Here is a 22,977-nt window from a genome sequence, read left to right on the forward strand (position 1 = left end):
AAATCTAGAGAATTTGTCACATGTTACTCTTCTAATCACATGACAGACTAAGATGGTAGACGTTTCGAAAATGTTAGCGGTTAATTTCCTTATTGTTATTTGTTTGGTTCTAGTCGTAAATGCTGGTATACCAAAAATTCTTCGCGGAAGACCGAAAGGTGGAATGCTTGGTGCCCCTAGATGGAATGGCAAAAATGCAAATCTTCCGCCTGACATGTGGTTAAAGCAGAAACTTGATCATTTTAATGATGCTGACACCAACTACTGGCAGCAGGTTACTTTATTTTCCTACGATAAAATTACATCTGAAAATAGCGAATGTACATTTAGTCAATTTTCATTATCTTTATGCTTCATACATACTTGAACAACCCATACCTTAATTGGCATGCATAATACAATAGGAGAGTTCTTCGCGATGTTATCACTTAGCAGTGATTTGGTTTTGGTTGGCAAAAAATCGTTTGAGTGGCATGGGGCATCAACTTAAAATCATCATTATTTTCTATTTTTGGAAAGACAAATGGAAAATTCTTTTGGTTCCCAAAATTGCAAATAAAATTCTTTTTATCCGTGGAATATTTAAATAAAAAATATTCTGTAAAGTTAAACCACGGTACGTGTCAAATCATGCTCATAGAAATATTGATATGTGTGATTATCCAATGTGTGTTAATATGTTGCTTTGTAATTCTTTATATTACATGCCATAACCATTTAATGTAAATGTGTTTGAGCTAATAAATATTGTCTTGTCTTATTCAGTAAGTAGACTACATTATATATATAATATTAATAAGCATAAGTTTTTAGTTATATTTTTATGCAAATACAGATTTGTAAATAAATATCATTTCAAATTTATTTTTCAAGTAAAAGAGGTATAATTTCACATATAAAATTGGATATAAAATAACAGAGTTATAGTTTGGAAAATTGGGATTCTGTTCATGAAATTGACAATTGTTTATTTAGTTGTTTATTTGCCAACCAGTTTGACACTTAATGGTATGCAAATTAGTGAATTTGACATAACTAACGAGATTGGCAAACTCTCTTATACAATAATACAAGTTAATGACTAATGATGGGCCCGTATTACATTACAACATACATAATGATTACAAACATGAAGGTGCATGTAACATAATTATTTTGAATAGATGAGTTCATGCAAGATTTACTTATGTTATGACAGTGACATAGTATTAACTGATATTTCTAAGTATATTACTTCACATTTATACAGAAAGTGGCCCAGCTGTCTAACAATTTGAGGGTGTTTCACATGTGAGACACCAATAAATCTTATTAATGGATGAAAATTTATCAGAATTATGTGAAAATTTTTACACATGCAATATTTTGGTTACTGCTACTATTAGTGTCACTTGACAGAGTTCAGTCAGCCCGAGCTGCAGACGATAATTTCATAAATGAAAAGATTTGCAGCCATGTTTGCATTTTTGATAAGTTTCTGTCCTTTCTTCTTAAAGAAAAAGAATTTAATTTCAGGTCAAATCTGTGCATGTAAGTTTAAAAAATAACTCTTTAAAAATTGATAATTGGCTGTTCTCTAAGGATGTGGTTTTCCAAAATTGAAAGTAGTTGAAATGACCTTTTTGTGCCATCAGTTTTTTGTATTAAACACTAGACACAAACATACAATGTACGAAATCAGCAGTGACAATCTATGTTGTGTTAAGAAAGCATTTGATATTTTTTTTACATTAAAATTAATGTAATAACATGACAGGTTTTTGTGTCTACACTGTGATGTTGCAATCTTACAGTTATAAAGATATGTGTAAAATTCAATCCGAGGATTTGGCTTTCAGTTAATGAATATTTAAAAAATAAAAATTGAAAAATGCTCATGTTGGCTTTTTGACTACCATAACAATGCTGTTGATGAACTCTGTGTAATATGTTTGTCAATGTTTGTTTTTCGTTGATTGAGTAAATAAATATTAATTCTATTGTGTCAACAACTCACAACCAACTGTTTCAAGAATAATCAATTAAAGATGATATAAATAGAATTTCCTAAATTTGGAAGAAAATGACCACTCCCATCATTAGAAACGGTATAGAATAATTATGAAATAAAGGAATTTTGTTGAACAAAGCATATATAATAAAGTATCCAATGAGTACAAAAATGTATTAACATCTCATTTGAAATTTTTTACATCTTTATTAATGATGACAAACTTTTTTAGTATGTACCACAGAAATAGGTAAATTAATCCAGGCTTAAACCTATTGGATGACATATGGAGACTTAAATAATCTGTCTGGAAAAGTGGCTGACTCAACTTTTTAAAGTTTCTCTGTTGTACTAGTGTACAATGTCCAGACACATGTATAAAGTACTTTTTACTTATTGTTGGTGACTACATTGTGTAAGTCAATAGAGCTTATTACACTAATTACTAAACAAGATTAACGACCGTGTTTATTGTTATTCATGTGTACCGACTTGTACTTGACTTGACCTGACCTGGCAAATATGTGCATGTAGTTAGGTTTGTAGAGAGGAAACCAAATATTCCAAACTATATAGTTTGTGAAACCCCTTACTAGGGAAGGTGCCTGGAAACCTTGATGCATATGGAGCACCAACCCAAAGTGGTGTCCACCTCGTGATTGAAAAGTCCTGCCAGTTCACTTTGCCACATTGCCACCTTGCCCATGGTGATGTAATTTTGAATACGAATGGTGATGATGATGTTAGGAATACATTTTCAATACAGTAAAGCTGTGTGGCAGTAAAGCTTACCTGTGTTGTAGTAGGTAGTAGATTTAATGGCCAGTCAATTAACTTGACTAAGAGATTAATTCTTCAGCCAAATCGGTTTGTCAATTGCCTGCCACTCAGCAGCCTAGGGTTTGATACTCAGTAGTGATTTTATATTTTGTGAGTTAGAAATCATGCTCTTTCATTATACAAAAAAAAATGTATTTTGCTCCCAATTAATAAAAAAAAACATAGGGTTTGTTTAGCTATTAAGCTAGTTGTGTTTAGAGTCATTCATAGAATGAATACTTGTGAGGTGGGGAAGTGTGCCAGGACAGCCTACCAAGAAAGTTGACTTGGCTGAAGGAGTTCTTCAATAGCCAAATTGGTGTGTCACTGAAATGTCACTGAGCAGTCTAGAGTTTAACCTTTGGTGGAAAAGGTATAATTGTATGAGTCAAATCATGCTTTCCAATAACATGTGTTCACTTTACTGGTATTTACAAAAAAGCCCTATCACAATAAACTATCAGATAATGAATAAGCAACTTATTTTATATTTTACAGAGATATTTTGTTAACGAAACCTTTTATAAAGATGGTGGACCTATTTTTATAATGATTGGTGGAGAAGGTACAGCCAGTCCAGTCTGGATGGTGGAAGGAATGTGGATTGAATATGCAAAAAAGTATAATGCCATATGCTTCCAGTTAGAACATAGATTCTATGGTAAAAGCCATCCTACCAGGTACATGTAGATAGATCCTTTGCAAGGTTTTGTATTTTTTCAACTTATGTTCAAAGCACAAATTTTTAATGCAATGCTTTGAATGCCATATAAAAATGTAGGTGTGTTTTTGATACAAAATGTACATACAGAATTTCATACTAGTGTTATACAAGTAATGTGGTTAAAAGTTCAATAATCTAGAGCACAATGCAAAGTTCACAAAGATAAAAATTTCTATAACAAAAAGCAGTTGAAATCCGGGTTATGGGGACTGAATAATGCAGGTTTTGACATTCATTCCAAAGGGATGGGCAGTCCCAAGAAAGCTGATGATACACTCTTTGTATTTGGGCTCATATTTTTCAATATTTTTACAATTTATTGTCTCCCGCGTCATGAGGGGACATTGAAATGCAGGTGTCCATCTGTTTGTCCATGTTTTCCACTTTTTTTTGTTATGCTTTTACCAATTGATTGTATATTTTGCATGTAGTCTTACTATGAGAAGTTACAGGTTAAGTTTGACTTTGGTTACAGTTGAATGATTTTTACAGAAGTTACGGCCCTTGTACTTAGAAAGTTTTCTGCACTTTTTTTTCAGGGGGGAGGGGTGACATTTGAACGCTGTTCTTTTATTCATATATTATTTATATTAAGTTCCTTTTTACCTTTTTAAATGTGGCTATTGTTCACTTATTCATAATTCTTATATATAAAATAGTCCTGTGTTAATTGTCAATGCTTATATGCTTGGTTTGTTATGTTTCACTTGTTTACTTTGTATATGCCTGTTTTAAAAGCAAATGGTATATATTGATCATGGTGTCCATCCATCCTTCTGTACTTTGTTTGTTCACCTGTCTCTTTTTCATTACATTCTTCTCAAAAACTTTTTTTCTCTTGACATTGGTATAGTGTTATGCTCATCTCACTGAACTTCTTGTTTCAGGGGCCAGCTAAAAACAGACTGTGGGTGTGGGAAATATCTCACCATTCAATGAAGGCCCATAGACTGGCTTTGGCTGTTTTTTTTTTGTTTTTGTTTTTGTTTTTTTCACTATTTAATAGTGTTGTTATTTCTCTGACATAATGCATTTTCTTAAAATTGATGTAAATATAATAATATAACCAGTTACCTTCATATTTTAAAATGTCATTACATTGCCAGTGCACCTTTTTTTTAATAATCAGCAATTTATTTAAACCTTTTTCCTTAGAAAACCAAGTCTGATTCTGTTCATTACGACTGTTATGTGGTCTTAAATTTGAGGTCTACCCAAAAGGGGACAAATAACTATGCAGTAGAGATTTGATGCAGCAAAGGCTATTGCCTTAATTATTTAGTAAGAAATCCTGTTTTTTTTTGTTTTTGTCTTTGTTTTTTTTAAATTTTCCATATTCCAAAACTAATTGCTAATATTTCAGTGACCTTAGTGATAACAGTTTGCGGTTTCTTAGTAGTGAGCAGGCTTTAGCAGATTTAGCATACTTTACTCAGTATATAAGAGGCAAATACCACCTCTATCACAACAAACTTATAACATTTGGTGGATCATATCCAGGTATTATATTAAATTTTGATTAAGATTGAATACATTTGTACATTAAGAATAAAGCATTGTCTAAGGCTTTCTTTCTGCTTCAATCAGACATCATGATAGCCATTTAATGTAGATAATAGTTTGAATAAATGGTGTTCCAATGCATGTTCATTTATACAAATAATGTACATGTATGTAATAGTATGAAAATATTACAACTCTCAGTTGTTTTCACTCAAAATTATTGGATAAAATATGAAGCAAATTTTGCTTGCATTGCATATTCTTTGAATTAGATATGGTTATTCCATTGTTTTCACAAAGCCATTCGTAATTTTGGATTTTGAACTATAATATGATTTAAAGATTTCTTCAACAGGTTCTCTGTCAGCTTGGTTTAGAGTGAAGTATCCTCATTTGGTACATGGTGCTGTGGCAACAAGTGCACCTATCTTTGCTGTGTTGAATTTTGCTGGTAAGTTTTCTTGGTTCATGATATTTTACATTGGAGCTTTAAAAGTTATATGACTATAGTCTATTATGCAGATATTTTAATATGTTATATTTGAGGTTTCCCTAGACCTATTATTTAGCATGGTGTTGCACCATGCTGCCCTCATCATGAATTTACAGTTTGCTCCAGTTTGCAAAACCAAACATTTTATTTGTAAGGTTGATTTTATCATTTTATCTAATTTGCATTTAATTATGTACTATTTTTGTTTATTAGTCTCTTGTTTATGATGTTTGAATACTGTTCATTGCAGTTTTTTAACGAAGGTTAGGCATCATTTGTAGGTGTGCATGCATATTATATTTCCTTATTTTTATTTATGGTGTATGTAGGATACATGTTTTCATAATTGCAAATGAAAAAGCAAGACTGTGGGATATTGACCATAGAGAAAATTGTCTTATAAAAAATGTTTAAACAGAATATGTGTTCAGCTTAATTTTGCAAGTGTTATTGATACAGTTATACCCAAAATAATGTCCAGTGGCCTCAAACTCAGATTCTAACTTAAAATGATTCTAGTATACTATCTTCCTCTGACAACAATTTAATTATAGCTGTTAACAATTTCGGCTGAAATTTGGCAGATATATTACTCATAATTGAATTCAAAGAACTTGTACTGAAGTGATACATACCTTAAATATTTTTTTTCTGTTAGTTAAACATGCAATATTGTTTCTAACCATTGTAGACTATTTAGGAGTTGTTTCTCAGGCATTAGATACTACAGGACCTATGTGTAATAAAATGGTACAGTCTGCACATATGACTGTAGGAAAGATGTTACAGACAGATTCAGGCAGATCTGAACTTAAACAAATATTTAAGTATGTTTTTTTCTGCCATTAGTGAACTGATACTTAGGGCAGTAGCAATTATTCTTTTTCCTTGCAATTGCACAGCTTTAAAGTTTCAAATCTTTCAGACTTTCCAGACTTGTATATTTGAAAGGGATTGGGAAAAACAGATTTTTAAATTAAAATAATAAACTTACAGTTGTTTCAGTCTGACTTAAAAAAATAAGAAATAAATATTAACATTACCAATACATATCAGTACTTTTCAATTACAAAACTTTTGAGATGTTAACTTGATGATACATGTAAAATATGATATTTGTAATTCAATTTATGGTATTCTTTTTAAAATTAGAAAAAAATGTTATCTAAAATATCCTGCTATTCTATATTTTTATTTTTTATTTTCAAAGCCTATGTGATGATATAGATGCAGAAAATCTTCTTGATGCTGCTAACTTACTCAGCAATCTAGCAGGAAATTTTGAAGGTGTTGTACAGTATAACAAAGACAATAGAGATTTTGAGGTAAGTCCTATAAGAGTAGAAATATACATGTAGTTGGTTGTTTAATTACATATACAGTAAAACTCAATTATTAGGAACACCATACAACAAATTTATGCTTATAGCTAATTTTCTAAAAAGTCCTACTTTAAAACAGGTGGATAAAATTATTTATGTTTCATTTGTGCATGCAAGTTCGGTCTCACCGTCTCATAAAAAGAAAAGTGTTTTCTTAGGAAACGAAGTATGAAAAATACAATGTGTTGAGATGAGAAATGAGCCAAAATAAGGATGAGATTTGACATTCTTTTGAACACTAAGTACACTTAGTGAACCTTCTCAATATTCGTAACAAGCTTGATCAGATTGGGATCAGAACGGAGGATTTAGCTAAAGTCAGATAATGACCTATTATAGGTGCTATTATAATTATATGTTGTGGGAGTGTATTGACTGACCAAAGAATGAAGAGTCCGTTTAGTCTCAGTTTTATTGATCAAGATGACATCCCCGAACATTTAACCATTTATAAATATCACAAATGAAACACAATAAATATGGACTGGTAACTCTGTATCTTTACAGTCACATTATATAAAAAGTTAAAGCATATGTGGATCTTATTCTCCACTTACACAATGTATTTTATATTATCAAAAATGTAAATTTATGAAACTTCTTTATATAGAAATCTATGACATATGCAACAAATGCATTAGTCCTTACAATGTCATGGAAAATAAGACATCCAAAACATAAACATTTCAAAAACAACTCATAACACAAAACTTACCCTATATGTGGTACAAGGGTACTGATTGTGGTTAATGCAAACTTTCACATGGACAAACAAATCTGTAAAACAAAATATCTACCTATAACATATACTCGGCAGTTCACAATTACCGATAATTGACATTTAAATAAACAAATCAATATTCATGTCATTGAATAAATTAGCGTAACTTGTAAATATAAACAATGAGTGATTGCTTAATATTTGTACGAAAATGATAAGTGAAATAATGAAATAGAACCCCAATAGCATTTAATCTCATTCATACTTTCTCATACAAAAAATACTCATACACGCACACTTTCATAAATCAATAAAATGTGAAATAAATTATTAAGGAAACAGAAATATTAGTAACTAACCATAGTAAGTATGAACATGCATTCCAAATGAATAAAAATGAAATCAAACATAACATGTATTTTTTCAAAATAACTGAGATAAAAAAAAGAGCGTCTTTCATACACATCAAGTACATTTGTAATAATCCAATACCCAGGAAAATTTAGAATAAAAAATCAAGAACCAATAAAAAACAAGAGAACAGAAATGTGGCAGAGATAGCCAACCAATGAGAATTGAACTGGATAAATGATAGATTACCCAAATACTCAGAAAAGAAAAAGATTGTGAACACAACATAATTAATTTTTTCTGAAATAAATATAATGAATTCATAAATTGACCCTATCACGTATAGAATCTGATGCTGATATTTTCAAAATCGATGGCAAACCCAATAAAAAAAATATGCTTACAAACCCTAATGGTTAAAAAGTTTTAGAAACGGTTTGTTCTGTATTAAGATGACACACTAATGTTGACGAGAAACTGTTTTCTGTGTTAGCAAAAATGGAAAAAAGTATTTACCAGCAAACAAAAACAAACTAACAACTCTGGTTTTTTTTAATAAAGTCTAGTTAAGTTGTCCTTGAATGTGTTGTGTACATTATTGAAATATTTATACATTGTGAAGCTTTCCAACACACACATTTTTTTTCATATAATGAACTCCTTTACTTCTTTTATAGCAGATATGTTTTATCTGTCCCCTGAAATTCATTATAAGAAAGTTTTACTATAATTAGTATTTTATTCAAATAACATGTTATTGGTATTTTAATTGAATATAATACATGTAGTACGTAATTTGATTAAATATACATGTAGTTGGTAATTTTTTTTGTATTCAGGTTTAATCTGTATTGATGTTCTGTTTTATTAGTGCAGTATTAAAGATATCAGATTTTGTTTATATATACCAAAATTGGTTCATTTTATTTTAGGCCTAAAAAATTGTTATTTCAGTTCACCCTACCGGCCCTCCTTCAGACCTCCCTACCCAAAAAGTATTATTTGTGATTTAGAAAAGAAATAATTAAAAAGCCTGCCAACTGTTTCACAGCAAAGAGAGAAAAAAGTAATGCCAATGATAGCCAATGATACTCTTTTTATCATAGATGGAAAAAAACAAAGAGTTAGAAATACTGATTGTTTATATTTAGAATCAATTGTAAACAAAACTGTAAGTGTGCTCTTGGCCATGGACTAAGTCTTTAACATGTTTAATCTTTGCATATTTGTGGGGGTTTTTTGTATTCTGAGTTTTTTGTCACACTTGTTTCATTTCAAAATTTTTAATAAAATTTTAAAAATTAAAAATTCCCAGCCTACCAACCCTTCAAAATTTTAGAAGGATGATCAGAAACACAATATTATTTTTTTTTTCAGCCTTATATTCCACTGTAGAATGGCTTTAATATAAAACAGATGCTGAATTGATACATTTATATTATATATCAAAACAAAAGGGGGGATGACAACGTCAATACATTGTTCAAAGGATCAGGCCTTTCCACAACAAAACTTTAAAAATACTGAATTTTGAGAATATTTTCCACTTGTATGGCACTCCAAGGTCTTGGAAATTCCATGATGTCATAAAAAGAATAAGAATATTCTCTAAGTAAGTGATTTTTTCCCAGTTTTGTGGTCCTAAAGCCAGAAGTGTAGGGTTCTACACATACATGAAGGTAGCACTTGTCATATTTACCATACCTTACATGTACTTCAAAATGTTCACATAATTTACTAAAGTAATTCGATTGGATGAGATTGCTTTTCACAAAAATCAGACCAGGGAGGGGGACTTAGTTAGAAATGATTGATATAAGCCTGGATAGTGCCTCTATTTTGTGACGGATTTCCTTCAAACATAAGTGTATGGTTAGTAGCAATACAAACATGGATTGGATCAATTTTTACAGAAATCAGATATGGGTATCAATTTAGTTTGAAATTATTGATTTAGACCTGTTGTCTAGATAAGCCTCCGTTTTGTAAGTTGTGGTGAATAGTTAGTTTTACAAAAATTGGTCGATGGGAACCAATTTTTTGGTTGGGAGGCTTAGCTAAAATGATTGATTTAGGCTTGTTTCCTAGATAGGGCTTACATTTTTTTATGAGTTTCCTTCAAACTGTGATGTCATTTTTTATCATAAGATCTATATTTTCATCTCAAAACCAGGAATTGAGCCCATGAAATGAGCAGATATGTTGAATACATGTGTTGATATCTAATGTCTATTGTCCTTAATGGCTATTTTACAGCTTTATGGGTAGTATTTTAAATTATCATGGAAAATTCTTATTTGAAAATTAGTTTTTCTTGGTTCCACATTGTTGAAAATTGAATTATCTATCAAATGATACCATATTTGTCATGTTTTCCTTGTGCAATAACTTATACAGTCTAACTTATAAATGTGACTTTTAATGGAAAGTCTGAAAGTCCCAAGTCTAAACTATTTTTGATTGATTGTGAGAATGAAAATCAAGTCATCAAAAGAACCCTAAAGGTATCAATTGTGATACTACTAAACAGAAAAAAAACTGAGTAAGCCATCTTAGTGAAACATGAATACTCTAGAGATTTTGATGTCGAAAAATATGTCAAATTTAGCCATTTTTTTATAGGGTAGGGTTACATATTTTGCATTTAACTAAAAACGCATATATATTTAGTTACTTTGTTTGTGACATTCCAGGAATAGTTAGATTTTTTAACAAATGATTCACAAAAGTCTAGACTTTATGACACATTGGGGTACGAAGGAGGCTTATACTGTAAAAGAATCATTTAATATTCTTTGGAGACAAATTGATTGGTAAATAAAAGGTGTAGAGTACCTGAATGCAGTTAATGAGTAAGAGGGAGGCAGGTTTGTACGGTGGACCCTCCCACCCCATGGACTTTGAATTATGTGCAGATATTCTCAAGTGAAAGGTTAAAGGTAGTTAAGTTTCAGATTTTCTAATTGACCCTTTTTAGCCACTAACAGACTAACTCTTAGAATTGCTTCTGTAGGGTGCTGTTGGAACCAATATAACTGTAGACACACTGTGTATGATAATGAATGATGCTGGGCGTGGTGATCCCATCATCAGATATGCCAATGTCAGTGCTTTGATGCTGTCTACATATTCTGAGAAATGCCTGGACTTTTCCTACAAGAATATGATAAATGATTTAAAGAAAACTGATTGGAATAGCAGTGCTTCTGAAGGAGGTATGTACACATGTTATATTTGAATTGAAAAATAAGACCATGACAAAAATATAGGGTTATCATTAAATTGTCTCATATTTTCACCTAACTTATCGGTAATGTATATTTTTGCTGGGGTCACCTTCAGCCAATAGCCTGTAGTAAAAATTCATTCAGGCTAGTCAGTGTCAGATAGAGGTGTTATTTACTGTGCTTGGTGATGGATTATCAGTGCCAGATAGAGGTGTTATTTACTGTGCTTGGTGATGGATTAACAGTGCCAGATAGAGGTGTTATTTACTGTGCTTGGTGATAGATTATCAGTGCCAGATAATGGTGTTATTTACTGTGCTTGGTGATGGATTATCAGTGCCAGATAGAGGTGTTATTTACTGTGCTTGGTGATGGATTATCAGTGCCAGATAGAGGTGTTATTTACTGTGCTTGGTGATGGGTTATCAGTGCCAGATAGATGTGTTATTTACTGTGCTTGGTGATGGATTATCAGTGCCAGACAGAGGTGTTATGTACTGTGCTTGGTGATGGATTATCAGTGCCAGATAGAGGTGTTACTTACTGTGCCTGGTGATGGATTATCAGTGCCAGATAGTGGTGATATTTTCTGTGCTTGGTGATGGATTGTCAGTGCCAGATAGAGGTGTTATTTACTGTGCTTGGTGATGAATTATGTAATGTGTAACATTTATGCAAGCTGTAGCTGAAATTCTTGAATCTAAAAAGACAAGAAACTCTATATACAACCTATGAGAACTGGATGTTTTAAACTGTAAAGGTCTTAAATAAAGGACATTTTAATTTTTTTTTTTCATCAAATTGATTATCTTGTAACATATACTGATAATAGACCTACACTTAGTCATCATAAAGTAACAGTAATTATTTTGTAGCTGGTACATGTAAGTGAAATCAAGCATACATGTAATCAGGATTAAAGGGATATACAGAACTCATCATTCAAAAAGAAACAAAAAGATAGTAATGACCAGTTACTTATAGAAACAGAAATAAAAATTGAAACTGATAAGTACCAAAAAAGCAGACAAGTCGCGACACTATAAACTGTAAGTTGACCAACTCATTACAATGAGAAATGATCATACTCCCTTGACCTATATGTACATGTATAAGAATTTTATAACACTTTTTTCCTGAGACGTATGTTTATATATACTAGTTTTAAAACATTCTTAATATTGTCATTAAGAAGTGTGGATGAAGTGGTTGAAAAACATACTGATTCACCGTATGTCTATATTATTTATAGATTTATATAGAAATGTCCATATCTAACTTTTACATGATTTTAAATTAGTTGAAAATATTAAATCCTTTATCCTCCTCTTTATTCTCATTGGCTCAATATTTCTATATAAAGTGTAATTGTATATAAGCTTAAACTGAGAAAGTCCCCTTAAAGAAGTTCATGTTGATGAAGCTATTTTGAAAACCTTCTCTGTTTTTGACGGCTTCTTAGTGCTTCTTTCCAGAGAGTTTAAAAGACACAAATGTAATGACTTTTCATTCAGAATTATCAACTTTCCTTTCATCTATAGCAACATCCCTTCAGCACCTGCATATGGAGTTTTCATATCACAACTCATACATTACGCAAGAGCTTGCCAAAACTATGCAGACTTTTTGTATGTAGACTTCTAACAAGTAGTCTTCTGGAAAAGGGTTATGTTGCTACAAGATTGTAGTCATCACTGCCGAAGTTTTATGGTCATCATCATGAAGTCCTGGATTGTTCCGGTGTATCCATTTGCACCATGAAAACGGATTTGTTCAACATGTCATAGTTTTCCTTTCCTCTTTTGACTACTCTCTTATGAGCAACTTGGCAGGTGTTTCTAGAAAAGCAGAGGACGCTTACCCTACCGGTGCACCTTGTCCATGCTCCCAGTTTTTAGTGGAGTCTGAGTTGCTCTTTTGCTTTTGTTACTTTGTATGTATTATTTTAGCTACTTTATGTTCTTTGTTATGTATGTCTGTTTTCCATGTCTGGTCTTTGTCCCTGGATTGCATTCTTTTGATTAACGCTAGCATCTTGGTTCCTTTGATTACTCTTTCCTTAAAGGAACACTATAAACATACTAATTTTTGCTATTTTTTGCAGTGGACAGAAAATCACAAAAAAAAAACAAAAAAACAGTACCTGTCATTTTTTGAGACCGCAAAAATTGATTCCCGCAAATATGTTAACTTGACATAATCCATGAAAATAGCAACAGTGAAAATTAATATGTTTACAGTACTTGAAGGAGAGTTAAACAAAAGCTGCCTTTAGGTGATTCTGGCCTAGATTTGACATAAACATTCTAACGATTTACACCCTAACCAAACATTTCAAAAAGCATACCATTTTTTCCCGCCATTTCAATAATATTTATCAATTTTTGGCAAATATCTTTTCTGCTAACTCAGTGACCATATATTTTCATAATATTAATCTGAAATAAATGCAACTCTCTATCATCTGTAAAAGTTTAAATGAGTTATTATTGGTCAATTATTTGCTCTGAAGGATTATGTTTACCTTGTGGTGCTAAAAAAAAATAGCGGGAACTTATAAAAATCAGTTTTTGCAAAGTCCATACATTTCATTTAATTCATTGTTAGTTAATAATGTTACATATGCCATGGCACACACAGAGCTTTCTGTGTTTTTCTTAAAATATGTCTAGAAAATAATATACAGGCTAATCTATCTATTTCATGCCTGGTGCGTGTCCAGATGTCAAAAGAGTAGGCCCGCAGCAGCACTAAGTTTGTCGTAAGAAGAGGGGACTAAATAGTGCCCAGAACCCTGGCCTGGGGCTAGGGCACTCTGGCCATAGGGCCAATGATTTAGCTAGCGCTCGTCATTTTCGCCATTTACAAAGGAATTCATAGATGAAGAAAATATTTTAGATTGTTTTCGTCACTTAAAATTTGAAATGTGTATAAAAATATTCCATTTAAAAAGTATTTCAGATAAATTTTCGACAATTTCGTCACCTTAAATATAAAAGTTGTTAAAACTGTCAACCGAAAGTTACATAATTTCACCTCAGACACCTGGGTTGTGTGCCCCAGGTGGTGGAATAGGGTACCCCTGGCATGCATATAGAAAACCAGAGTTGTGTACTATGTTGGGACAGGAGGCTAAATTTTCTGACTTTACCCACCTCTCCCTATTTCCAGTTGGAATCAAAATTTTCAGTCCCATTATCCTTGTTTCCTATCCCTTTTTCATGTCATTATCATTTCATGCTCATTTTATCATCCATTATATGTTCATTGCCTGAATATAACTGAAATATTGCTGCCCGGGCGTTTAACCCCAACAATAAATCAATGAATCTTTTTTGTAGATTAAAAATGAGGTGATAAAGATGACATCATTACTCTTTAAATAGGTCGGTGACCCTATGTTTTTATTACATAAATTGAAAGCAGATATTTTTATCAGTAAATCAACAAAACATCAAAAAGATAGATCTAAATGGTAGGATATGTCTTTCAGTTTGTTCAATACAAGCCCCTTGTTCAATAGTTGGGCAGCAGTTTTAGATATATCTTTGAGAAAATTCACATTTAAGAATTGGCAATAATAAAAATTTTGTCTTTTGAAAAATAACATAAATTTTCCATGTGCATATTGTTTATCGTGCAAAGAACAAAATATGCACATAGAAAATTTATGTTATTTTTCAATAGACAAAATTTTTATCATAGCCAATTCTTATGAATTAATTTTAAAACATATTTTTATCTTTAAACATGAGAAAAGTAGCTCTGAATTTAACTGAATAGGGGTGTGTCAATATTTTTTTTATCCATTGAGATATAACAAAATTATTTTAACCAATCAGATTACAGTATTTATCTCAAATTAATTTATTAAAAGATAGACACTTATCTTAAGATGACATTTGATGACAGTCTAAATATTGCTTTTATCATTTATTTCAAAGATTACTTTCAGTTGTTTCAGTGAGGTTTGTCTCATCCTTACATATATATCAAGGCTATTGATACAGTTCTTTTATTGTTTAGGACGCCAGTGGATGTACCAGACTTGTACAGAATTTGGTTTCTATCAAACCTCAGATTTAAAAGATCAACCTTTCACTGGGTTCCCTTTAAAGTAAGGAAAACATTTGTTTTAATGATTTTATTATATTGCATATGATATTTTGAAACTATGAATTACATTCATGTTGATTCTTGAATGATGTCATTTGCATAGTATATTTATGTATTAATTTTAGCCTATAGATGTATATGTTGATCAGTGTCAGTACTATACAAGACTAGTAAGTCTGATATGGATGGACCCTGGCCAATATGAATAACCCTAGGCCTATACAAGAAATTTGACAGATGGTTAGCCATATTAGGTTTATTAAATTAGATTTGTTACATGATATTTTTCATATTGGCATTTCAAGCTACATCTCAGGCCAAATACAGAAGGGCTTGGACCTATAAATAGGCCAATATGAAAAACATCACATGATAATACCATAATATTTTTAAACAGATAAGGGCAAATATAGAAAAAAGATATAGAGAACATAATTTGAACTGATAATGAATTCAACAAGGAGCTACAAAAAATTGTATATGATATTGAATTGTGTGTCGAACACCAAGAATGTTGGCAATCATATCCGCTATATGAACATTTTTACTTGCAGTTTTTCAATTCAGCAGTGTATCGATATATATGGATCAAAGTTTAATGCTGACTTGATACAGAAAGGAATTAACAGAACTAATACAAACTATGGTGGTTATGCGATGAGGCCTACAAGAGTTGTCTTTCCTAATGGTTCCATTGACCCATGGCATGCACTTAGCTTCACTACTAAAGTTGATCCAGCTTTTACAACTATTTATATTGATGGTAAAGTATTTTTCCATATCTGATGAACCATATTGAAAACATATTATTTATCTTTGGCTCATTTTGATTAATTATTGCTTATTGGGAGCTCACCTGCAGCAAAGGTCAAAGTGAGCTTATGTCATTACTTGGCATTTGTTGTCCGTCTCTTTATGTTTATATGACCGCAAAAAATTTGCAGTTGTATAATGGTATGGGGCAGTCGCCTGTGTCGTTGTTGTCTGGGTACACTTCGTTTCAGGGTGATAACTTTAGTTGTGGTTGACCAAATGTTCAGAATATTTTATCTGATTTTACTTACCACTATAGGAAAGTTCCTATGTAATTTGGACATTGTTGCCCCTATCGTTTTAGAAAAATGGGCCAAAAGGGATACAAATAGGTATTTTATTAAAACATGGTCGCAGTAACAAAAAATAGTGGTCAGACAGAAATTTTTTACATACATCTCAAAAACTATTTGGTTTAGCCAAATTGTTTCAATTACCAAAATGATCCTTATTATTAGGCCTACATAAGTCTACATTTGATACACAAGTCATGCCAAGCCTTGTTATAGTTATTGCCCTTGAAAGGCGAAAAATTACGATTTTTTACAGTTTTCAGTCAATATCTTGTAAATTATGATAGATAGAAAGAAACTTTCAGATGGTGAAATGATTCTTATGATAAGTCCTACCAAAGTCTTTTGAGTCAAAATTGTCGGATAACTTTTTGTAAGAGTTATTGCCCTGGAAAGGCAAAAATTTAACCAGGTGAGCGATTCAGGCACCTGGGAGCCTCTTGTTTATTGGATTCCTCATAAAAATCCCTGACTGCATTTTTCAATCAGATTTCAGATATCTCTTATGAATTATAAGGGGTCAACTTTCTTATTTTTGTCCAATTTGATGTTTCCATAATGGATTGTAAGTCCTTATGCTTAAGTGTGTCAAAAACTACTATTGTGTCCACACTTGGCCCAACTGTTTAGGGTTTGACCACTGTGGTCTTATCATGCTGCACTCAGCAAAGCTTTTTTTTTCTAAAGGCATCCTCTCTGAAATCATTGATTTAAGGTAGCTAATTTTAAGTCACCTTAGAGTAATAAGCTTCAAAATTGTATCCTACTTTTTAGAGTTAAAACAAAACAGTCATCATAGCTATAAATAGAAGATGGTGTGAATCTATATCAAGTTATATCTCAAAAACAATGAGAGAGTAAAGATTGAAAATGGCATTTCTTCTTTAGAATGAAGTGCTCTACACATTTCTTCTTTGAGTCCAAATTGTAAGATGATTCATTGTTGAGTTGAGGCCATAAATGAATGTTGTTTTTTTTTTTAACTTTTAGCTTATGTCTTAAAAATTCATAATAGAAAGGGGGAAAAAACTTTCAGTAGATGATATGACTCTTTTGTAGGGCCTACAAAAGTCTTCATTGGGACCAAGTTGTAGGATAACTCCCAATTAGAATTATTGCCCTTGAAAGGCTAAAAACATGGTCTTTATTTAAGATAATATCAGAAAAAACATTAGCAGCTGAAATCTTTCATTGATAAAATGATTCTTATAAGACATACAGAAGTTTTCATTGGGTTGCAGTTGTAGGATGACTCTTTATAAGATCTACTGCACTTGAAAGGCAAAAAAATGGCATTTATAAAGTATATTTTTAGTAAAAATCTTGAAAACATAGATTATAAGAAACTTTCAGTTGATGAGATGATTTTTATGATTAGGCTTACAAAAAAATCTGTAGGTCAAAGTTGTAGGACATCACCTTATTAGAGTTATTGCCCCTGACAATAAAAAAATGACATTTTTAGCTAAGATCTGGAAAACCATAACAGATTTGGAAAGAATATTCAATTGATGAAATAATCTTTATTATAGTACTTATTGAAGTATCCTTTAGGTTTATAAGTTTTTGCCCCAGAAAAATGAAAAATATCTTGAAAACAAAAACAGGAGGAAAGAACCTTATGAAAAGGCATACAAAAGTTTCAGAATTTTCTCCAAAATAGCTCAGTTTTTTTCTTTGTGGTATTATCTTTACATGATCAATGCCAATTATGAAGCAAAAATCTGATTAAAGTAGATTTAACATGCCAAGGATGTGAAATGAAGTTTTGTGACACATTGGACCAACCAGACAACTTGGGGCAAAAAACTAAATGATATGATTAGATTTATCATATTTAAGAACACCTGGCTAGAATAAAGTAGAACTGTGTGTGAGCCAACTGAGTGATATCACTTGTTTGGAACACATAAACACCTATGAAGCACCCAGCAACAATTATCCTGCTTCATCTACATTTACATATGATGCCTATAATAATTCAGAATTAATTAGGACTTCTATGCAAAATAGAATCAATTATACCATCTCTTTCCCATCAACAGATACACAAATTTTTAAGATAAGAAACCCTGTTACAGTACATTCAAAATCTATGAACACTAATGTAACTCATCAAAACATCTATAAAAAATAGTGATTTTATCATTTATTTTCAAAAGGTTGTGAATTACCAACCATTATCATTTTTATACGCCCATCTTTCTAGACATGATGTATTTTATGGTATACTGAAGTTCATCTGGCTGTCACTCACACTTTGCACAATAACTCAAAAATGCTGTCACCAATTTTTGTGAAACTTCAGTGAATTGTTTATTTCTATTGATTTGAGCTCCCTTTCTTGTTCTCTGATAGGCATACCATATTTTGAACATTTCATGTCTGGGACAACTTTTTTGTCTTTTGATGTAGGCTTTCTAATTTCAGTGTGTGGGTGAATCGTAGTGCGACAATGTGTCAGCTACATTCATAACCTCCAAATGACCTTGAACTTTGAACTAAATTTAAAATTATTGGATTTTTAATATTCATACCATATATCACCTGATTTTGTCCTTGAATGTTTTTTTTCACCATAATATTAAAATGTATAAGCTTCAGTGACTCAAATCAGCATAAAAATGTATATGGCGGGGATTATCCTTTGTGCAGTTTTCCCAGCAACTACTTACTGCAGTGCCTTGAAATTTTAACACATCCTTCCTGTAGGTATGCCATATGGTGGGATTCATTTCTGCAAAAAAATTGACTACAACTTGCTGTGTACCGAGGACTTTGTTTATTTTCCTTATATTGTTATTAAAAGCCGAGGTATACATATATTTTCTTTGGTTAATATAAGCTCTGTTTTTATGTCTATATACTTTATGTCAAGTATTTAATCACAACCAACATTCAGAGTTGTATCAAGCTTGAATTGCCCTGTCTTTTCATGGTTCAACCTCTGCTGGCATATCTAGCTGTGACAAGTATTATCATCTAGTTAACCCATACTATTTTTATAGATTGGAACACTTGATCCATATCCAGATTCAAACAGCACAGTCAGTGTTTAAAAATTTATTTGAACTGTAATTTAGATAATTTGGAAGAGGAGCCTGAATAGGAAAATCTTATGATAGCACATTTAACCTTATATTAAGCTCCCTTAAAATAGTCAAGTACTGAGTTATCTTTAAAAATAAAATAAAATGCTTATTTGTGGGCATTTAGTCAACTTTGCAAAATAAAAGAAATGCTTATTTATGGTCATTTTTTGTAAAAGTGATAACCCCCATGTCAAAAGCAACCTTTTTAGTCAAGTTGCAACAAAGTTGAACTTGCCTATTTGTTTGGTGATGGCGTGCAGGTGGACTGGTGGGGTCAACATTGGTTTCTCAACGATTATTGGAAAAGTTTATATCCGATTCAAATAAACCTTTGGGATTTTGTTACATACCAAGTAAGTTGATTTTGTTTAAATTTTGGGGAAATTTTGTTCAAGGTCAAGGTCACAGCAGCCAAAAAACTTGAACTTTTTTAGTAAAATTGAGGTTTTCCGACAATAACTAAAAAAGTTTACATCTGATTCTAATCAAACTTTGTGATTTTGTTACATACCAAGTAAGTGTATATTGTATTGATTTTGGGGAAATTTCTTTCAAGGTCAAGGTCACAGTCATCAGAAAAGGTTTCTGGACAATAAAATTTTACCTCCGATTCAAACCAAACATTAGGATATTGTTACATACCAGATAAGTGAGATACCTATTGATTGGGAAAAGTTTTGGTCAAGGTCAAATATGCCTAAAAAATTAACATTTTTGCATAAAAATTAGGATTCTGGATGATAACCTAAAAGTTTACACCTGATTGAAACAGAACTCTAGGAAATTGTTACATACCAGATAAATGATAAACCATTGATTTTGGGGGAATTTCCAGTTAATGTCACATTTTTCTCTGTAAAAATTCAGTTTCTGGATGATAACTCAAAATGTTTGCATCTGATTCAAATGGAACTTTGGGATATTGTTACATACTAACCCTATTGATTTAAAATATCTAAAATATGCATGTATCTTTCTCTGAAATGGAAACACTCAACTCAGCTTGTGCACCCTGGTGCATTTTTTATAGTGTTGTTGAGGTCAAATTTGATAGAAATCCCTGCACTTTTCTCATGTTGTCAATTAACAAAAAAACCCTTTTTTTTAGCCCCTTTTTTATCCCTTATTACCAAACAGTAAGGAATATAATCTCCTAAATCAATCCTAGCTTTCCTTTTGGGTTATGGAACCTTGAGGTACAATTTCATAGGAAGCCATACACTTTTACTCATTATTATGCAGCATACTGTTGTCCCCTTTTTTGCCTCAAATTCCCTAAAGGGTAATGAGGACATCACCATACCATTATATGATTACAAATTTTTTGGTCATATAAATATGATCAAATTTCATGTAAATGAGTAAGTTCTCCTTCAGTTTTTAGCATTACTTCACTGTCAAAGATTATATGCCGAGCATCTAAATATGAATTTACAAAATGATGATGAGAAGTTTAAACAAGTTGATGAGTTGACAAGTTTGTAAAAAATAATCATTCTACTGTGAAAGCAAAATATTGAATGTATATAAACTGTATTAACATATTTTGTAGGTACAGCTCATTGTGCCAACATGTACCCACCAACTCCTGAGGATCCACCTCAACTTGTAAATGCCAGAAAAGTTATTAACAATATGATTGGTCAATGGTTATCTACATCCTGATTGGTCTTGAATCTGGTCATGTGATACAAGTGCAATTATATCTAAATAATTTATTGGTTTACATAATATGAATGTATTTAAAATTTGAGTATTGATAAACTAAAATGCACTAGTACTTTTGTAATTGACATTTTGTAAAATGTGATACATACCTCATCATTTGAAAGGACCTAGTCTAACTTTATTTTTATTTTGTTTCAAGTAAACAATATGTACATGTATGAAGAAAAATTGCACATGAAAGAACTTCCATGAAATGGTATCCAATTATTAGGTTCTGTTTTTTCAGGAATTATACTTTTATTAACAATTACCAGTATTTTGTTATTAAACTTTTACCTAATATAAGTCATATAAGTTTCTTTTTATGCCCCCAATTTAAGGCATTTAGGGCATGTAGTTTGACTTCTTTCCAAACACATACATACATATGTGCCATGGCTTTTCATCAGCTAATACTTGGAAACAGTTCATGGAAAAATGTCAACTTTTGAAAATCCCCATGGGGATTATTTAGGTGGATCATGTGAAAGGACATTTTCATGGAAAAGTTTCTTATTTCAAATGTCATTTTGTATGATGGTTAAGAATGATTAACTGAATCCCTGTATGAGACTGGCTGGTTGCACATTCACTTCCTGTTTACCAGACATATGCATGTGTTTTATTAATGTATTTATGTATTTTTTTTATCAGCTACAACTTGGAAACTGTTCATGAGAAAGTTTTCGAAATTTTAATCTTATAAGTGTGATGATTTACACTGTGTGCTAGACTTCACTGTGTCACATATCTTCTTGTTAAATTATTGTTAAATTTTGGGGTACTTGAATTTTTTTAATTTTTCACAGATTTCTTTCAGTATTTGTCTAATGTCTGGACAAGTTAAACATTTATGTAAATTCTTATGCTTTCAAATTACTCTGGATATATTAGACCTGTCTATATGTAAATGATCAACATATCTCATCTTTTATTTTATTTTTTTTATACTTGTACAGATGCACTTTATTGTTGTCATTCTGATCTCAACTTTCAATTTTTCACTGTACCTGTGAAACTGTTTCTGTCAATTCAATATATTTGTAATAACAGTTTAACCTACCTTAATTCAGAATTTCAAAATGCACAAAATAGTAAATAAGTCTTGTTGCAGTGATTTGTTAGTCGAAGGATGTTTTTTAATATATTAAATGACTTTTATTTATTGACTTTTGTTTTCAAAAAAATTTTATATGGTGTTAGTGGGATCAGTCATACCAAGTGACTTCAGGTTATAATTATTACCAGACTTGTGGAAGTACAAATGCAGTTCACCTGTCTAAGCCAAATCCAATTTAAACCCAACACTTCATTTACTTCAGACAGGTTAACAGATGGTTAATGTGCATTGTAGTCTAAATGAAAATGCATACTTGTAGTCTAAATGAAAATTATGTACTGTATGTAACCCAGTGACAAAAAATTGAGCAACAACTTTTCATTAAATAATTAATTTTCATATCTATAAAGCTGATCACATTTTGAAACATATACCTGAATATATAAAAAAAAAATGGTATGCATCTTTCAAATTCAGAGTGATGAATCTCCGACTGTTGGTATAGGTTGGTGGCAAAACGTACAAAGAGAAGACAGACAGTATATTTAATGTAACAAAAACATGATTGGAGATGAATTCCATTATATTATATAATACATACTTTGACAATAAAAGGAAAAAATATATTGATAGAAATTATGATTTATTTGTTGTAATGCTGAAAAATTTAGTTCAGTTATAAACCA

At 31.4% G+C, this 22,977-nt stretch overlaps 1 protein-coding gene across 1 annotated transcript; it reads left to right on the top strand.

Moving 5' to 3' along the window:
- Positions 1-33: 33 nt before the first annotated feature.
- On the top strand, positions 34-22,401 carry LOC148624538 (putative serine protease F56F10.1). The gene is made up of 10 exons (XM_088567207.1): positions 34-274; positions 3,308-3,489; positions 4,897-5,033; positions 5,392-5,487; positions 6,221-6,356; positions 6,740-6,854; positions 10,997-11,198; positions 15,237-15,327; positions 15,881-16,089; positions 21,077-22,401. The coding sequence occupies exons 1-10, from the start codon at positions 53-55 to the stop codon at positions 21,187-21,189; spliced, it is 1,503 nt and encodes a 500-aa protein (XP_088423333.1). The 5' UTR covers positions 34-52; the 3' UTR covers positions 21,190-22,401.
- The last annotated feature ends 576 nt before the right edge of the window (positions 22,402-22,977 follow it).

Source organism: Perna viridis, chromosome 2 (genome assembly GCF_037379345.1).
Source record: "Perna viridis isolate PV_CMFRI_1.1 ecotype Kerala chromosome 2, ASM3737934v1, whole genome shotgun sequence".
NCBI lineage: Eukaryota > Metazoa > Mollusca > Bivalvia > Mytilida > Mytilidae > Perna > Perna viridis.

Coding starts and splice junctions, on each gene's coding strand:
- LOC148624538 (XM_088567207.1), top strand. CDS start 53: ATGGTAGACGTTTCGAAAATGTTAGCGGTTAATTTCCTTATTGTTATT. Junction 3,490..4,896: donor GGTAAAAGCCATCCTACCAG/GTACATGTAGAT, acceptor CTAATATTTCAG/TGACCTTAGTGATAACAGTT. Junction 6,855..10,996: donor AAGACAATAGAGATTTTGAG/GTAAGTCCTATA, acceptor TTGCTTCTGTAG/GGTGCTGTTGGAACCAATAT.